This window comes from Phyllostomus discolor, chromosome 3, assembly GCF_004126475.2.
Source record: "Phyllostomus discolor isolate MPI-MPIP mPhyDis1 chromosome 3, mPhyDis1.pri.v3, whole genome shotgun sequence".
Taxonomy (NCBI): domain Eukaryota; kingdom Metazoa; phylum Chordata; class Mammalia; order Chiroptera; family Phyllostomidae; genus Phyllostomus; species Phyllostomus discolor.
Genome location: NC_040905.2, coordinates 212,357,604 through 212,375,998, shown reverse-complemented (window position 1 = coordinate 212,375,998; position 18,395 = coordinate 212,357,604). Strand labels below are relative to the sequence as shown.

The following is an 18,395-nucleotide window of genomic DNA, read 5'->3' as shown; positions in this document are numbered from 1 at the left end:
CAGGCTGGCCACAGTCCAGGTGGTGTGCCCGGGGCCAGGAGACAGCTGCCGTTTCCACATTGGGCCAAGGTCACGCAGGTGCCTGTGCATACACAGTCACACGCGTGTGCAGGTGCAAGGGTGGATGTTACCGGGGACCTGGGGCCCACAGGGCGCCCGGGCAGTGGCTGGGAACAGAGGCAGGTGGCTGCAGGCGGGGGGGGGCCTGGCTGGGTGCACACCGGCTGTGTTCTGGCTCATCGGCAAGGGCTTGGGGCCGTCCTCAGAGAAGGGGGCGTGCTTTGTCTCCACACCCTGCTTGGCCTCCCACCCCCAAACTCCCAGCTCAGCAAAGGATATTTATAGGGGACTGGGCATGTGACTTCTGGCACAGAGGTGGCTGTGTGCTACTGGGTAGCTGTGGCGGCTACCGTCCTGCAGTATCCATCTCGGCCGCGGATGTTCGTCGAAACATGCTAAAAACATACACAGAGACAACCAGTCCCGTGGGGGAACAGGAAAGGAGGGCCACTCCTTGCGTGGGGAGTGCCACTTGGCCACCCTCTCCCCTGGAGGGCGCCATGGCCACCCCCTCTAGTGGGGAGTGCCCCGTGTCCATCCCCAAGCAGATTTTTATTGAGAACACAGACTCAGTTTGTGGATTCACAGTCTGGCAGAAAAGACCAAAAGAAGTAGGTGACTTACAAAGGTGCAGACAGAACCTTTGCTGTGGTTCTGGGCAGAGCCTGGGGTTTTATCTAACAGGGCTCAAAGGGCAGTTAGGGTTTCCTGTCTGTGCCTTTAAATTCCGAGATAATAACATCCTCCAGCAAACAGATCTCACAGGATCTTGCATATTCTATGTCCCAGGCCTGATTACCCTGGGGGTCCACCGTTTCTGGTCTGGGCTGTTTCGCCCCTGCAGGCCTGAGAAGACAGAGGCACCCAAGATACTTGGATTTCTCACATCTAAGAACAAGGACTCAGGCATTGACAAAGCCCAGGCGGCAGGGGTTGATGTCCATCACCCCTTCATTTCCACAGCCTCCTGAGTTTCTTCCTTAGGGCACTCGCACATGATCGCGTCTGTCTTAAGTTCATTCTCTCTCTTAGAGAATTGTTAGCCGTCATTGACTGCCGATCATGCCAGGGAAATAGGTTTTGTCTCCTTCAGTGGCTCCTGGTCTGGAGGTCTTTCACTCAGCATAAGTCATGGGGGGTTACAGCTTCCTGAGACCAGGCAGAGCGACCTACAACAGGCAGCCCCTGTCGCTGGGCCTGGTTTCCAGGGCCCCCTGGTGTGCGGTCTGGGTCTGAGCTGGGCGTGGGGACCCTGCCCTCAGGCTGTGGGCAGACCTCACATTCAGAGGGCAGGACAAGGGGGTCGGGGGGACACAGGCATCGAGGCAAGGGGGCCGTAGCCCAGCCTGGTGGGCTTCCCCGGGAGAAAGGAAGGGCTTGGGGCACCCCAGAGAGAGAGAGAGAGAGAGAGAGAGAGAGAGAGACTCATGAGAGATGAAGAGGAGCCAGAGAGATGGGAAAAACTGAGCACAGAGGGTGAACCAGCAGCGAGAGAGAGCCCACAGCTGAGCCTCAGGGCGTGCGTCTGACTTTGGTAACCAGAGGAGGTCGTTAAAGAGAGAGAGAGACCCCCACAGACAAAGCCCAAGGCTCTCGCCTTGGAGGGGTTTGGCCTCAGAGTCATCCCCAGTGAAGGGGTGCGTCCAGGAGCGGGGGACAGCCCCTCAGCCTGGGTCCAGACGGCCTCCTCGCTGCCTGGGAGCCCTTAGCGCTACAGCCCCGCTTGGGTCCTGCGCATGGCTGTCCCCAGTACCCACAGTGGTCTACACAAATCGGGCCTGTCTGCCCACCTGACCCAGCGCCAGCCGAAGCAGCAGCCGGGTGGGCGAGGCTGAGGACCAGCCGCGGAGGGTTGCGGGTGCTGCCCTGGGCCAGGACGTGCCTGTGCTAATGGGCTTTTTCCCTGGCCGTTGGGACCCCAAGAACCTGTTCTAAGGGGTTCCGAGTGCGGGGGACGGGCCCCGTGTGCTCAGGGATGGTCAGTGCCGTGGCCTTTGCAGGAGGAAAGGAGGGGGCAGAGCCCTGTGTTTTGATGATTCGAGGTGCTCACTTCTTTAGCACTAAGGAGCCCACAGGGTCCCGCACAGAATAGGTAACAACAAACACGGGTGAGCACTCCCAGAAACTTCCAGAAGAGACCAGCATCGTCCAGCCTGCAGCCTCCGCGAGACGAAACACCGGGGCAAAAAGAAGAAGCCTTAAGAGCCGGCTCCACAAATCCTGGCAGACAGGTAACCTCACCTGGCGTGTGCACGTGTAGGCATGTCTGTGTTACATGCACGTGATACTTGTCCACTGCCAATACTGCCCCCAAGTTCATCTAGAAACCCCCCGAGGACCTGTATTCCAGCTGCCTCGGAGAGAAAGGTGCCCTCACGTGACCTGAGGGATCCTCAAGCTCCTGAAGGACAGGAACTGACCCGGATGTCTTTCAAGGTCACACGGTGATTTCACAGAAACATCTGTGTTCTGGGTTAGCGACAGATAACGTGGAGACATGTTTCTATTTTACTTGCGTTTACTAGTCAATGAGGCCAACAGTGAACAGGAAAACCACGTGAGGTGATGGGGGTTTTGAACCATGTGGCCCACAGACCTGCTAGCAAGTTCAAGGACAGGCTCACGGTGCCTGTGGGACTGCATGCACGGATCTGTTGTGGGTGTGCACATTTTTCTGTGGGGAGACTCCATGGCTAGTATGGGATGCTTGGAGGGTCTAGGGGTTCCCCAAAAGTCTGAGAGAGAACCTGGGTGATTGGGCCAGAAGTATGAAGCTCTGGACGGACGCGATGGACAAAGTAGCGCCCTGGCCCTGTTGGTTTGATGGTGCGCAGAACTCGGGCAGATACTTAACAACCTTCCCCAGCTTGGAGCGCATCCCGTGCGGGCAAACACACCTGTTCGCATCCCACGAGGCAGACACTGGGACCAGACGGACGCAGGCCCCGCCCACGCCGCCAGGAGACAGCGGTGCGGCCGAGACCTGTCCTAGTGGCAGGGCGGGCAGGCGAAAGTAGGCGTGCCGCTGTGAGTTCACGGCACATGGGTTTTCTCTCGAGTCACTGTTTAATTACCATATCTTTTTCCACTCGAACTGCAAACCCGTTTTTTTAACAACAGTTTATTAATTTTTTAAAAGATTTTATTTATTTTTAGAGAGGGAAGAGAGGGAGAAAGAGAGAGCGAGAGAAACCTCCATGTGCGGTTGCTGGGGGCCATGGCCTGCAGCCCAGGCATGTGCCCTGACTGGGAATCGAACCTGTAACACTTTGGTTCGCAGCCTGCGCTCAATCCACTGAGCTATGCCAGCCAGGGCTTACAAACCTATTTTTGCCTCACTCTGTCCACATAAGATCTGAGAAGTAAAACCCTATCATTTTATCTTTTAATTGGGAACTATCTGTATAAACACATGTTTTACTATGTTTGTTGTAAAAAAAAAAATCCCATTTCCCGGCTCTGTGGTTTCAAAAGCACTGAAGTAAAAGGAAAACCCAGGAGCAGCAGGCCCCCCTGGGGCCCAGCCTGGGGTCTCTGCACACCATCTCCACGCCTACAAAGCGGCCGGGCAGCCTGGGCCATGGGCAGGCGGGGGAGACAAGAAGGCGCAAAGAACCAGAGGGTGTGTCAGAGGTCACAGGAGGCAGCCCAGGGCCACCCTCTGGCCAGAGATCAGACAGGCTGAGCATCAAAAAGTGTGGCCACGATCGTCTGAAACAAATTTAAGAGTTCATTACAAACATTAAAAAAACAGGCCCTGGCTGGCATAGCTCAGTGGATTGAGTGTGGGCTGTAAACCGAAGTGTCGCAGGTTTGATTCCCAGCCAGGGCACATGCCTGGGTTGCAGGACATGACCCCCAGCAACCGCACATTGATGTTTCTCTCTCTCTCTCTCTCTCTCTCTCTCTCCCCCTCCCTTCCCTCTCTAAACATAAATAAATAAAATCTTTTAAAAACTTTTTAAAAAATAAAAAAAGTTAAAAAAACAAAGAAGCCTCCCCCCACGTCCGCCGTCACCAGTGGCCATCGGCGGGGCGCCAAGTCCTCCTTCTGAGAGGCGGCCGGGGAGCAGGCATTTTCCCGCCCTGCTGGTCCCAGTGGCTTCAGGGAAGCCCGACACCCGGAGGTGCCGGGGGAAGAGTCCTTCCCAGAAAGGACTCAATGAGGAGTCTGATGAGGAGGTGGTCCAGGCAGACATCAGGGGGGCTGAAGGCCCCACCCGCACCTGTGGGTCAAGGCCACGCCCCTCACGCCCCTGGGAAGGGGCCTTGAACCTGAAGGGTAGCCAGAGGGTCGGGTGCTGTGGCATCGGTCCTGGCACGCTAGATTCCTCCTGTGGGGCGGGGTCTGTCCTTAAGAGAGTTCCTGGAAGACAGGAATAGGAACCCCAACTCTGAGGACAGAGGGAACAAGTCTGGTAAAGCAGCGATGCCACTCGGGCAGCCGTGGGAGGACACGGGCTGCAGCCCCGAGAACACTGGAGCGGTAAGGGATGGACACGAGACCGGGGGACCCTCGGGGACGGGGCTGGGGCCACTGGGGCCACCTCTAGAGGCTCTCATGTCCCCACCCCCTCAGCGAGGGCCATCGGGCCTGTTCCCGACGGTCCCTGAGCCTGTGATGGAGGGGCGGATGGCGCCCAGCAGCAGGAGCCCGGGCCCCCAACACGAGCTCCAACACCCAGTCTCCGGGGAGATGTCTTTAATGAGGGCAGTCCCAGTGGCCCAGTGGTTGCCGGGCCCAAGAGGGTGGACCCAGACCCAAGGAGGCCTCCCGCCACCTGCAGCCGAGGGCCAGGCTCCCCTGCCGTCCCCTGTCGTCCTGTGACCCGGGCCGAGCCCAACCCCCACCCCCACGCCCAGCACATCCCCACCTCCAGCCCATGCGGGTCTCAGCCAGCCCGACCCCAGGCTGGCTCACGGACAGGGGGCTGGGGCACAGCCTTCGGCAATGTCCCCAGCAGCCAGGGCAGGGGGCAGCCCTGGTGGCAGCAAGCGGCCTGGGGGCGCTGGCCAGGGCTGGGTCCTGGCTCACACGGCCTCCCGTCTACAGGCGTCAGGGACCAGAGGGGCCACCTCGGCCTGATCCTCAGGGTCAGGCCCGCCGGGGGCCTGGCTCTGCCCCCTCCCCCACCCCCGAGCACTGTGCCGCTCACCGGGCCTCTGGGCGCGGATGGGCTGCCGGATGAGCAGGGACATGGCGTTGCGCAGGTCGTCGCTGGTCTTGGGGAGGCACCACCCATCCCGCTCCGTGCAGGCCTCCTCGGCCCCGTCGTTGCGGTGGATGATCTTCTGCAACCTGGGGACCAGGCGCCACGTTCCAGGGGCTCCCTGATGGCGGGGCCAGGGAGCGGCTGTAGTTGTAGGGGCTGTGCTTGGCTTTCACGGGCATGTCGTTGTGGGCGTAGCCTGCAGACGGGGGTGGGGGGCGTCAGGCGTGGTGGTGCCGAGGCCCTGCGGCCCACAGCGCTGGCCTCCTGCAACAGGCACAGCAGGACTCCCTGGGGACAGCTCCTAGGACAGGGCCCAGGGCAGCCGGTGCCCCCGAGTTCCAGTGCCCGCCTCGCAGGGCCACGTGCTGGCGCTCTGCGGGCAGGGGCTCGCTGTGGGCCAGGGCACCGACACGCGCCCAATGCCAGGCCAGCAGCACAGCAGCCACAAAGACGGGGTCACCGAGTGGACTTGTGACTGCGGCTCCGAAACAGGCGGGTCAGCCGTGGAGCCGGGACTCGGCGCGGGTCCTCCTGTCCACCTCGCCTCGGCCCTCGCCGCGGGGGAAGGGCCTCACCCTCTCTGCGTGGACGCGAGCTCACGGCTGGGGGAGTCCCCGGACAGGAGGACAGACGGAGAAGGACAGGGGTTGGTGACCCCTACCGTGTTTCACTCCACAGCGGATTCGGAAATCAAGGACTTGGTAGATCTTGTCATCGCCGTCTCGGCCACGTCTCGTGCTGACCCCTGCGATGCTCTGAGTGGCCACCCTGGCAGGCAGGATCCCTTCCCCCCAGCACCCGTGGGAGCCTCAGTAACGACATGCCTGGACCGAGGGCACGGCGGACCTCCCCAGCGAGCCCCGCTCCCCACGGGAAGAAGGAACCAGGGCCGATGCGCCATGGTTAGGGGTCTGCAGGCAGACAGGCCGGGGACGGGCCCCAGGAGGCTCTGCCGTTCGCTGGCTGTGCAGCTGCAGCACTCAGGTCACCTCTGTGCACCCGGGGTCTCTGGAGAGGTCAGATGGAGCCCCGCTGTGCCCCAGGGAGGGCAAAGGGCGGGAGGCGCACACAGCACTCGCCTAGCACCCGGCCCTCAGACAGCCCTCCCACGAGGTCACTGAGAGACTCACGCACCCCTTCACGCGGAAGCTGCGGAGTCACCCCCTCCTCCCCACCTCGCGCCCCTTGGCCAGTCAGGCTTCCCAGGCGCGGTGGCAGCCGTTTCAGGGGGTGCCTGTGTAACAGGGTGCAGCCAAGAGGGGAGCCTCAAATAGGGATCTCTAATAAGATCCAGAAGAGCCTGGAGACAATTGGCTCCACACCACAGGGCCACACCTGCCCAGAATCTGGCAGCTGTGGCCAATTGTGAGAGGAGCCGGGAATGGGGCTGCAGAGGAAGATTGGCGCTGGGATTCAAACTGAGACGCAGCAGCCATTTGAGGGGGGAACCATGTGCAGCCCTGCAAGAGAGAACCACGCAGCTTTAGCAGAGTGAAGCCTCTCGTGGCCCTGAGGGAGAGAACCACGGGGCTCTGGCAGAGTGGGGACTCCCATGGTCCGGGGAGAGAGGACCACGTGCCTTTGCCAGAGTAGGGACCCCCACGGTGTTAGGAGATACGGTACTCTGGACTGGACAAGGGGGGAAGGAAGGAAGGACTGTGTCTGTTTGTGGGTGCTTTAAGGGACTCTAGGATTTTTGGTGAAGACATTAGGTCCCTACTTTAAGTTTGTATAGCATTAAATAAACGTTTCCTTTCCTTTTCACAAATCTCTGGCATTGAGAGACGTCTTTCCTCTGGCGGCGGACATAACGGACCTGGGGGCTTCTTTATATCGTCCCAGCACCCCCTTGTTTCTTCTGTAACACCTGAGCTGGGCCACCCGCTCGTGCCACGGCACTGGGAGGTCACGCTGGGGATCAGCACGACCCTGGTGGGTGCCCCGCCGGGAACCCAGGAGGGCGCAGGGCGGACACTCACCATGTAATAGGCCATGAAGGGCAGCAAGACCTTGAGCTTGTCGGGGTGGACGCTGACTTTGGCCCTGACGGCGTTGCGGGACCAGACGGGACGGACGGCGAACAGCTCGGGGAGGCCCAGCCCCTCGTCCACAGAGCGTGCATGGACTCGAGGGTCGTTCGTGTGGGCAGTGAGCTGAGACAGGGCGCTCCAGACCCCTCGGATCGGAGGTCGAGGTGCCTTCAGGGGGCACAGCGACCACCTCTGAAAGCCGGGAGTGTTTAGAAACAACAGTGGTGGCAGGAACTGGAGGAGTGAGGGGCTCCGAGGGTCCGACCCTCCGTGGGAACAACCATTAAGCTGGGGGAGGGGGTGGGATCTATCAGAATCATCAAACTTGGGGCTCTGGAACCTCATCAGATGCAACAGCCAGGGGTGGCTGCATGATGCGGGGGCCGTGCCGCTGACCTTGAACAGGCAAGGAAGTCTCTGCCAGGTCACACGCTGCTGACGGGGACCTGGGGACAGAGACCAGAGGCCACACACAACCAGCGAGGCAGGCTTTGCAAAGATCACTGGGAGACGTTTCCATAGAAACAGAGGGCCACCTCCTGAGACCAGCCGCAGGAAGACACGCGAGGACGGGGAGAACCGGCTGTCCGGATTCTGCGTGGTAACGCCTGGGACCCGCTTCTCAGCCAGTCCCACGGCACGGGAAACGGGGGCCCGGGACACACGACTCCGGACGCTGAGGTGCCGCATGGTGGTCCGGCCGCCAGGGCCCCCGGCATGGCGCTGGGATCAACTTCAGAGAAATAAAAGGGACGCCGAGGGTGCTGGGCACCGTCGTCAATGGCACGTGGGAGTGTGCCGTCCAGCCGCCGGGAGAAGTGGGGTTCCAACCCACGCCACCGCCACGATGGGACCCGAACCCGGATTCCCTTAGAAGAAACATCTAGAGCAGGCAAACAGACTGAGGCAGGAAGCTGACTAGATTAACTCGGGGGCAGGGCTAGGGGGGCGGTACTGCCCAATGGGCACGGAGTTTCTGGTGGGGGCCATGCGAGTTCCGGAACCAGATGACAGTGGCACAATACTGTGGGTGTCGCTAACGCCCCTACAGGGCGCCCTTAAAAACAGTAAAGTCAGCGTCTCGTGTGTGTGTATCTTTTCCCCTGATTTTTAAACAACAACAGTTGCGAGGACCCACTCCTGAGCCAGGACGCGGCTGCCTTTCAGGGGAGGCAGAGGCGAGGGTGCCGGCTCGTCCCGGGTCTCTCTGGACCACCAATGGGGAACGTAGATTTCAGTCCCGTGGGTTCCCGCCCCCCACCATCCGGTCCGAAAGGGCAGATGGGCTGAGCCCTCGGGGCCCGCAGCACCCTGGGACGGCAGCGTCCTTGGCCCAAGTCTGGGTTTCGGTTGGGCATAGGGAGGTGGGTGGTTCGACCCACTGTCGTGGGGCGGGGCGAAAGGTGGGGCGTGGGAGGGCAGGGGAGGAGGACCACCCAGGCGCCGGCTCATGGGCACAGCCTCGCCGACGAAACCCTGAATCATCCCAGTCCCCCCGCGGGTCTTCCGCCGAGATCAGGGCTAAGGAGCAGCACCTGGGCCTGCGGGCCCCTCCAAGACCCCGGACAGCCTCCGGCCTGCGTCCTGGTGAGTGTCTCAGCTCCGGCCCTGGAGACGCCTGGGAAGGCAGAGCCGGGGGAGTGTGGGCTGCCCCCTGAGTTAGCCCGGTGGCGGCCCGTGTTGGGGCTCAGAGGGCTCGCCTCCGCCTGGCCTGAGCACACGCACACCGGGTCCCGAGAGCCCGAGCCGTGCCGACGTGGCCCAGCCAAGTGGGGACGGGACTTCCTGGGTGACAGGCCTCGGGGCTGTGCTTTCCTCAACGAGGGGGACAAGTGCCAGGCCCCAGGGCTGGGGGGAGGCACTGGGGTTCGAGGGGACCCTCTTGCGGTGCAGCAGGCTCCAGAGAGCAGACTGCATGGGCAGAGACACTCGGAGAAGCCGTGTACATGTTCCCGTGGTGAGGATGGGTGCCCCGGGGCACCCTCGCACCTCATGCGTGTCCCTGAGGGCAGGGACGGGCATGGGTGAGGCCTACATTCCGTGGGGGTCCCTCCCCTCGGCCTTTGACCAGGAATCTCCCCTTCACAACTGAGAGCCCTTGACCCAGCCCAGCAGCCCAGGGCAGCCAGGTGCCCCTGCCCCTCCAGGGGGGGTTGTCCTGGCGCCGCTCTGCTGCTGGGGCCACAGGACGTGGCTGTCCAGGCCTTGGTGTCCCATGGGTGGGTTGGAGAGAAAGAAGAAGTGGCCGGCCGGTCCCCTGGCGCAGCACCCTATCATGTGCACCCATCAGGCTGAGCTGCTCAGGATTCCAGAACCTTCTCTTCTCTGAGCCCTCACCCCTGACCCGACACTGTGAGCTTTGGAGTCTCAGGCCTGGGTCTGGATCCTTGCTGTGGTGCCCGGGGCACGTGGCCCCTCTCGGGCCTCGTTTCTCTCACTATGCCCGTGACGGTCAGAAAGGGGTCCTCAGGGCCCGCCTCACAGGGCTGTGGGGGGAGGTCAGGGGGCTGAGCCCAGGCCACCAGGTGGACGTCTGACCTCTGCCGCCTGCTCCCCCTCCGGACTGCACCGGGGGGTCGGGCCCCGCCCCAGGCCCCTGCCGGGGGTGCAGCCAGTGCCCAGCCCTCTTGCACCTTGTGCTCCTGACAGTCCAGTGTGATGCTTTACTCTGTCTTTGACTCGGGTCCCGCTGGAGGAGGCATCCATTCCTCCTACCTGGGCCGGTTCCCGAGCCCGGAGGGCTGGGCTGGGCTGAGGCTGGGGCCGGGCCACATGGGCCTGCTCACCCTTCGGCAGAGCCAGCCCCTCGGAGCCAGCAGCCTGGCATGCGGGGCCCACGCCTGTGTGCAGCCCTGGCTCTGCCCCTTCTCGGACCCCGTTCCCTCCTCCGAAGTGCAACTGGGACGGCACCGTCCACCCCCTGCACCGGAGACTGACGGAGACCGGGGAGCACCGGGCCCCGCAGCGGCAGCGAGAGCAGAGAGAGACGGCAGCCAGAGAAAGGAGGAGGCTTTAATTCAGGAAGGGCTTGGGGGCGGGGCGGGCTCCCTGGGCTCCCGCCCTGTGGCCTGCTGGGGCCAAGGACACTAGAACCCGATGGCTGCGGGCATCTGAGCTGCCTCGGAGTCTCCCTCGGGGGGTGCGGGGGCTGCCTCAGAGTCTCCTGTGGGGGGCACAGGAGTGGCCTCAGAGTCTCCCTCGGGGGGTGCGGGGGTGGCCTCGGAGTCTCCCTCGGGGGGCACAGGAGTGGCCTCAGAGTCTCCCTCGGGGGGCGCGGGGGTGGCCTCGGAGTCTCCCTCGGGGGGCGCGGGGGTGGGCTCGTCTTCAGTGACCGTGGGCAGCGCCTGGTAGGTCAGGGTCCAGTACTGCAGGTAGTCGCCCCTCAGGTGCTGTTTCATGGACGAGCTGTCTATCTCCTTGTTGATCTCCAGGTAGTTGCCGTTTTCCGGGGTGTAGGGGTCCCAGTGTGTGGGCACGGCCAGGTGGCCTGTGTTGGGGTCCCTGCAGAGTGAGACAGAAGGGGGTGTGGGGGTGTGGGGGAGTGTGGAGCCGCACTCCGCCCCATCTTGGCCCCGGCTTGGCCGGGGCAGCCCTCTGCCCTCCATGCCGACCCAACCACTAGGCGCCTCCATGTGCCTGGGCACCAGCCTGGTACATGTGCGTCCCAGGGCCCAGGCAGCAGCTCTTACCCTCATGCACACATGGGGCCCAGGGACTGGGTTAAGTGTGAGGGGAGAGGGACTGGAACCCGGGCCCAGAGGGCCCCGGTTGGCGGGTGCCCCGGCCCCTCGCCCCGCCTTACCCAGTTCTGGCGAAGTTGGTCCAGTAGGCAATCATGGCCTTGGAGATAGTTCTGTCCTGGGCCCGGTAGCCCAGGGAGGTGCTGAAGGGCTTCCCGAAGACGTACTGGATATCATCCGAGTGCTCGGCCCCCACCCAGCTGGGGTAGGTGGGCATCCGAGAGGGCTGGGAGAACAGGTAGCTGTAGGTCTTGGCGCTCCTGAGGAGGGACAGGAAAGCGCCCGGGTCGGCACGGGGCTCACCTGGGCCGCCCAGCCCCGAGGTGGGCCCAGAGGGGCGCCACGGGGGCACCGGAGAAGGGCTGGCGGTTCCCCAGACTCATGAGGCGCCTGGGTCCTGGCCCCCGGGGAAGGCAAAGCCGTGGGCCAAGGTCATGGGTTTGTGGGTTCTACGGGTCCCCTTGCTCATCTGTGTGCTTCACCTCCACAAAACGTGGAGGCGCCTTCCTCCTACAATTCAGTGTCAAGGCATTTGATTTTTCTCTGAAAACCAGTGTGTATTTTCCCTTCAGTGGGCCCGGGTTCCTGCTCTCAGGGGTTTCCCGGTCGGCCTTGACCGACAGGAAGCTCAGGGCCGAATTTATCGCCTGCTTGCTGCCAAGTTCTCGTCCTGGACCTCGGGTATAATTTCATCTTCCTACTTTTTAAGCATTCCTCGGTTACTTTCTATTTTCATTGGCTATTACGCTGTAGAGCTATGCCGTGTAGGGGCCGGTCAAAGTTGTTTGGAAAGTGGGCCAGGTCAGAACCCGCTGCAGAGACCGCCACAGAGTAGGGTGGGCGGCAGACCCCAGAGCTTTGCGGGGGCAAGGCCTGGGGCTGAGGGAGGGTGTTGCCACTCGTCCCCCGAGGCTGGGAGGTGAGGAGGGGCCTTCCCAAATCCCGTCGGGCCTGGTAAGCTCAAAGGGTGCAGGCACTCCTAGCAACCCGGTCACGGCTGCCCCGGGCTTCCCAGACCCTGGGGCCCCCCCCAAGGGAGGCCTCAGTGGGTGGCCGTGTGCCTCCGAGTGGGGCCCCCTGCCCAGGTTCTCACTTGGCATTGGCTCTGTGCTGGGCCAGGGTGACCTTGGTGGGAATGAGGAAGAGGATGTCGGTCTCCAAGTCCACTACCGTCTTCTTCTTGGCCTCCTGGGACGCGTCTCGGGCCCAGGGCTCCGTGTAGAAGTCAAAGGTGGAAGAGGCGCCCTTTTGCCCCTTCCTGATGGTGAGCCCGCTGACCAGCTTGAAGAAGTCCTCACTGTGGGGAGACAGCCGGCACTGCACCCTCCGCCCGGGGCCCGCCGGAGGGGAGTCCGCTGCGCACGCCCAGGGGGCCACAGCGGCCCTCTCCCCGCCCGTGCCGACGGCCTCCCTCGGCGGATGCCTCCCCTCGCCGCCCCGGGGCCCTGCCCTGGGCCCTGGGTCCTACTCACTCCGTGACGGTCTGCTTGTTCTTGTCGATGGCCGGCATGTCCACGGTGGCAAAGAGGTGGCCATCCATGTCGTTGGTGCCAGCGATGTAGTCGATGTCGGCGGCGTTGGCGAACAGGTTGACGGGGTGGTCGGGGAAGAAATCCCCATCGACGACGGGCAGGAAGCCCATGTAGTACACCATGGGGTCTGCGTGGAGAGCGGCAGGCTCTCGCACCCCCGGACCCCCGTAGCCCTGCCCGTCGCTCGGACAAGGGACAGGGTGATTCTAGGTGGCGGGGCCATTCCGCAGGCATCGGGCAGCCTCCCTGGCCCCAGACGCCAGATGCCAGCAGCCCCCTGCCCAGTGTGACTGCCCCAACTGTTTCCAGATGCTGCCACGTGACCCCAGGGGCAAAGTCGCCCAGACCGAGAAGCACTGGGCTGGCAGCCACGTCTGTCCCCTCACGGCAGGGAAGTCCCTGTCCTCCCTGCAGACCCCCGGACCGACCCCGAAGGGACCCCAGGGCTGAGTCCAGGCGGGTGGGTGCGCTGCCCCTCGGCGGGTCAGGCCCAGGTTTCCTTCCGTTGAGGAAACGGCCGGTGTGCACTTCAGCCCACGGTGTTGGCCTTGGTCCCGCCTGCCTGGCACTTGTGGTTTAGTGAGACCAAGTGAGGGGCCCCTGAACTTGGCCTCAGACGAGCAAGATGGAATCGCAGCCTACGGGGCGGATGAGGCCGACACTCCGAGGCTGTTTCAGACAGGGACCCCCAGCCCCCCCAACCCCCCGGGGGACAGAGCGGCAGGGCTGGGCCGGACAGACGCTGCAGGTGTTGGGCGGTGTTTGCCGAGTCCGGGGGCGGAGGGAGGAAGGAACAGCCATCGAGTACGAAGGCTCTGCTCTGGGGTCCCGAAAATTGTGTGTCGGTGACGGTGTGCGTGTGCATTCTTGGGGGGGATGAATGTTCATCAGCTTCTCAAAGGGGTCATGACCCGAGGAGGAGGAGAGGAAGGAATGGCCCCCTGCTGGCAGCCAGCTGGGGCCCTGAGGCTCCGCAGGGCTTTGGGACGCCAGTGAGCTGGTGACTGGTGACGGGCCAGGCCCGAGACCCCGAGACCCCGGGACCCCGCACTTCCTGTTCTGTGCAGGAGCAGGGCCTGCCCCCCACATGGAGACCCCACTCACATTCCATGCTTCCCAGGGGCATCTTATAGGCCATCGTCAGGGCATGGGGGTCGGTGACCTTCAGACACTTGGCCATCCTGGCCGTGTCGTCCACGGGGCAGCCCACCTTCTTGGCAATCTGGGGGTCGGGGGTGGGTCGGTGAGGCCAGTGCAGGGGTGACTGGGAGGCGGGACAGAGAGCAGGAAGGAGGAAACCCCTTCCCCTGCTCCCTCTGCTCCTGCACCGGGCCCCTCCCCCACACGCCGAAGCTCCTCTTTACCATTTGGGCCCACAAGAGAGGATTCTTCTGGATGGACCAGGGGACCAGTGCCACGCCGCTCTGGCTGATGGCTCGGCGGATGAGGCCCTTGTTGTAGGGAGAGAGGATCTGCAGCACACAGGGGCCCCGTCACCTCGGCCCTCCACCCCTGCCCACCCCGGGCTCCCCCACCGAAAACAGCCAGCATGTCAGCTCCAGCCCCACTCCGGCCTGCCCCTCCTGGGGTCTCCAGACCTGCAGAGAGACGCTGACAGCTCCAGCGGATTGCCCAAAGAGGGTGATGTTGTTGGGGTCCCCCCCAAAGGCCGCGATGTTCCTCTTCACCCACGCGATGGCCATGTGCTGGTCCCGAAGGCCGTAGTTACCTGCACGAGTGGGGCGGGGCCTGCGTCAGGGACCTTGGGCGGGGACTGCAGTGGGAGGAGGGTGGGTCCCAGGAGGCAGATGGAATGGGGCGCAGGAGAGGGCGTAGGGGTTGGGGCCGGCGACCAGGAGGCCACGGCCCCTCTTGTCTGTGTTTCCTGCGGCTTCTGTGTCCCCCAAGCCACCACCTCCCTGTCTCATCTGTCTCTTTCCCTCCTTGGCTCCCTGTCCCCACCCCCGGGCCTTCTCTGGGTCTCTGTCTGTGTGTCTGGCAGCCTCTCCTCCTTCACTGCGGCTGCCCAGGGGCTCCTGTGCCTCACAGTGCCCCTCCAGCCTCCCAGCCTTGCGAACGGAATTCTGGGCCTGTCCGGGGCCTGGCAGGAGACGGTTGGGATGGAGGGGCGCTGGGGAGTGTGCCCACCGGCCCCCACCCCCGTCCCCGTGCCCGAGGCACCCCGAGGACCTGGCAGGTTGGAGTCCCCGGTGCTGAGGAAGCCCAGGGGCCCCACGCGGTAGTTGAAGGTGACCACGATGACGTTGCCCCGGGTGGCGATCTCCTCCCCGTCGTACAGGTAGTTGCTGAGGAGGTTGGCCCCTTGGCCGGACCCCATGAGGAAGGCGCCCCCGTAGATCCAGATCATGACGGGCAGGTCCCGGGACACTGAGGCAGGCAGGAAAGCGGGCCCGGTGACCCCAGATGCCCCCTGGGCACTCTCCCCTCTGGGTGCCCATCTCAGGGAAGGTTGGGGCCAGAGCCCCAGACACAACCGAGGGGCAGGGCTGGGGCCTCTGGCTGCCTGGGCGCTCTCCGTGGGGCTGGGGGAGCTGGGGGAGCTGGAGGGCACGGGACGGGGGCGGGCCCACCTTCCTTCTTGCCCTGGGGGACCCAGATGTTGAGGTACAGGCAGTCCTCGGAGCCCTGGGCGTTGTCCTGGAATAGGGGAGCTTGGAGGCATTGCGTCTTGAAGTCCTTGGCCTTCAGGGTGCCTGGGGGCAGCCAGAGGGGCTGGCGTGAGGGGCTGGCGTGAGGATGGTGGCCCCCCCACGCCCTCCCCTGGGGCCGGGCCTGCCCAGCGTGCACCCACTCGCACCTTGCCAGCCAGGGTGTCGCTGGGGGTTCTCCAGGGGCTTGGGGGCGGCCGCGAAGGGGATGCCCTTGAAGACATCTACAGAGCTGCCAAAGAGGCCGAGCTTCTTGTTGACGCCCTGCACGAAGCCTCCTTCCGTGTACACGACGCCCAGCTGGGGGAGAGGCGGGCAGACGCAGGGCAGCTCAGGCTGGGCAGCCCTGGCGGGGGTGGAGGGCCACCCCAGCAGGGCCCGAGGGGGGCCCAGAGACAGCTGTAGGGAGGGGCTGGTGTGCCCCCGAGGCCGAGACCCCCAGCTGCCCTCCTTCCTAAAGGAGCAGCTTGCTGCCTTCCCCCGGCCCAGGAGGTCCTGCCCTAGGAGGCTGCTTCGACCACTGTGCTCCCACTCGGGGAAGCCTTCGGACAAGGGTGGGAGAGGCAGGGAGAGGTTCGGATTCTGGCCTAGCTGTGATGGTGAGCCTCAGTTTCCCTACCTGTAAGATGGGTGACAGTGGTGTGCCCTAGGAGCCTGTTAGCTGGTGCAGGTGCCGGCAGCAGGAGATGCTCTGTGGCCAGCTGTGCGCTCCCTGAGTGGGGCCCTTCTTCCCCCTGCCCCTCCCCCAGCCGTCGGAACCCCCGCCGTGTGCCCAGTGCTCATACTGAGCTGGCCCCATGTGGGCGGCCTGGGGGCTGGCGCTCCTCCCCACCTCGTCCTGGAGGGGACGAGGCTGGCCTGTTGGTGGTCGCTGATCAGATCCTGCCTCTCATCCCCTCCCAGGGCTGCCTCCTGCCTGTCAGGGCAGCTGTGAACGGTCACAGCTTCCTGGCTGTCACCCGTGCTGGGTCCAGGTGGGCAAGGGCAGGGCAGTCCTGCTCCCCAGGCCCTGCCACGCTGGGCTGGGGGGCGGGGGGGCTGGCACTGGGGAGAGGAAGGGGCCTTAAACGGCACATGCCAGGTGCTCTGGGGCTGGGGCAGGGGCCCCGAGGCAGGTGTGGGCCTGTGCGCTCTCTCTCTCTGTGTCTCTCTCACCTCCTCCCGGGATGCGCCGCCTCATCTTGGACCCCCAGGCTCTTTTCCTGACCAGCCTCCTGGCCGCTGGGATGGGTGGGGGGCTGGGGGCTGTGTACCTGGGGCTGGCCCCAAGGGCCCCAGCGCGGAGAGCCGAGGGCAGGGCGACCCTTTGCTGTGGGGCAGTGTGTATGTGGGGGGCGGGGGGTGCTGGCTGCTGGAGAGACGTGGAGACAACCAGGTCCTTTTAGCACCTGGAAAAAGACTTCCCCAAAGAAAGATAGGGACAACCCCTTGGTAACAGAGGTGGTCCAGGACCCATCTGGGCACCTCCAGGGTGCAGGGGAGGTCCCGGGGACAGCGGGGAGACGGGAGCAGGGATGAGGGTGTGGGACAAGGGAGGGGAGACAGCAGGCTGGGTGGGGGTCAGCCTGGTGGGGCGCCGGGCTGCCCCACCGAAGCCCGCGTGCGTGGAGCTGTGGGGCTTTCTGTCCTAAAAGCGCTCGGCCCGCCCTGGTCCTCACAGCTGCGGAAGGACGGTCAGGAGAGACAGATTCTCTCCTCATGCCCCCGGAGGCCTCCTGGCTCGCCCTGGAGGAGACCCGGCCACTAGCTGGCGGGTGGGTGCGACCCCCGCTCAGGACAAGGGGGTTGTGCTGGCAGCCAGACTCCGGGTTGAACTCGACTGAGTCCCAGACGCCTGTCGGGCAAACTGCGGGCCTGCTCTGTGTCCCCACCTCCCTTCCGAGAGAGGGGACACCGTCGACCTCCCTCCCGGGAGAGAGGAAGCAGCCAGAGGGAGGGGTGTGGGGGTCTGTGGCCAGACTCAGCGACTAAACACTAAGTGGGGGCAGGGCACCCACTCACATTGGCATTTCAGACAAACCATGAGTGTTTTTTAGCGTGCGCGTACCCTGCGTGCCGTGTGGGCACGCCTAGACCCGACGCCGTGCGGGGGGTGAAACCCAGTTTAGCCGGGCGTCCTGCACTTGGTCTGCGCCCCAGCCACAGTGCGAATGGGGGCGCGCCCGGGACGAGCCCTGGGAGAGCTGCGGGCTCTCTGTCCGGGGGCGGCGGGGGCGGGGGGGCCTCTTTCTGCCAGGGACCCATCTGTCAGCCTTCCCTCCGCTCTGCCGTCCCCAGTCCCCAGGTCTGTGCCGCGGAGGACCGGGGCCCTGCCTCCTCTGCCGGGCTCTCGCTTACCTTCGCCGAGCTCACTGCTGCCAGGCAGCAGGTGACGCCCAAGACCAGCAGCTGCAGGTACCCCATGGTGTGCGCCTGCCTCAGGGTGGCCCTGCCTCCAGCCCACGGGTATTTATGGGGCTGGAGCCAGCCGGGAGCCTGCGTTGGCAGCTGCCCCTGGAGGGTCCTTCCCCCTTCCTATGTCTGCCCCTTGGTCCAAGCTGGCCACACTCCAGGTGGTGTGCCCGGGGCCAGGAGACAGCTGCCGTTTCCACATTGGGCCAAGGTCACGCAGGGCCTGTGCATACACAGTCACACGCGTGTGCAGGTGCAAGGGTGGATGTTACCGGGGACCTGGGGCCCACAGGGCGCCCGGGCAGTGGCTGGGAACAGAGGCAGGTGGCTGCAGGGCGGGGGGGACTGGCTGGGTGCACAACGGCTGTGTTCTGGCTCATCCGCAAGGGCTCGGGCCGTCCTCAGAGAAGGGGGCGTGCTTTGTCTCCACGCCCTGCTTGGCCTCCCTTGCCCAAACCCCTGAGCTCAGACAAGGATATCTATAGGGGACTGGGCATGTGACTTCTGGCACAGAGGTGGCTGTGTGCTACTGGGCAACCCGTGTCACTGGACCTTGTTTCCAGGGCCCCCTGGTGTGCGGTCTGGATCTGAGCTGGGCGTGGGGACCCTGCCCTCAGGGTGTGGGCAGACCTCACATTCCGAGGGCAGGACAAGGGGCTCGGGGGGACACAGGCATTGAGGGAAGGGGGCCGTAGCCCAGCCTGGTGGGCTTCCCGGGGAGAAAGGAAGGGCTTGGGGCATCCGAGAGAGAGAGAGAGAG

General features: G+C 64.1%; 1 protein-coding gene across 1 annotated transcript; it reads right to left on the bottom strand.

The window, feature by feature from the left end:
* Window positions 1-10,389: 10,389 nt before the first annotated feature.
* On the bottom strand, window positions 10,390-17,820 carry CEL (carboxyl ester lipase). Its single transcript, XM_028525162.2, has 11 exons — window positions 17,582-17,820; window positions 15,394-15,544; window positions 15,167-15,289; window positions 14,766-14,963; window positions 14,174-14,304; window positions 13,940-14,047; window positions 13,680-13,797; window positions 12,516-12,702; window positions 12,137-12,340; window positions 11,106-11,303; window positions 10,390-10,804 (listed from the first exon to the last, which is right to left on the bottom strand). The coding sequence occupies exons 1-11, from the start codon at window positions 17,645-17,647 to the stop codon at window positions 10,390-10,392; spliced, it is 1,899 nt and encodes a 632-aa protein (XP_028380963.1). The 5' UTR covers window positions 17,648-17,820.
* Window positions 17,821-18,395: the final 575 nt, after the last annotated feature.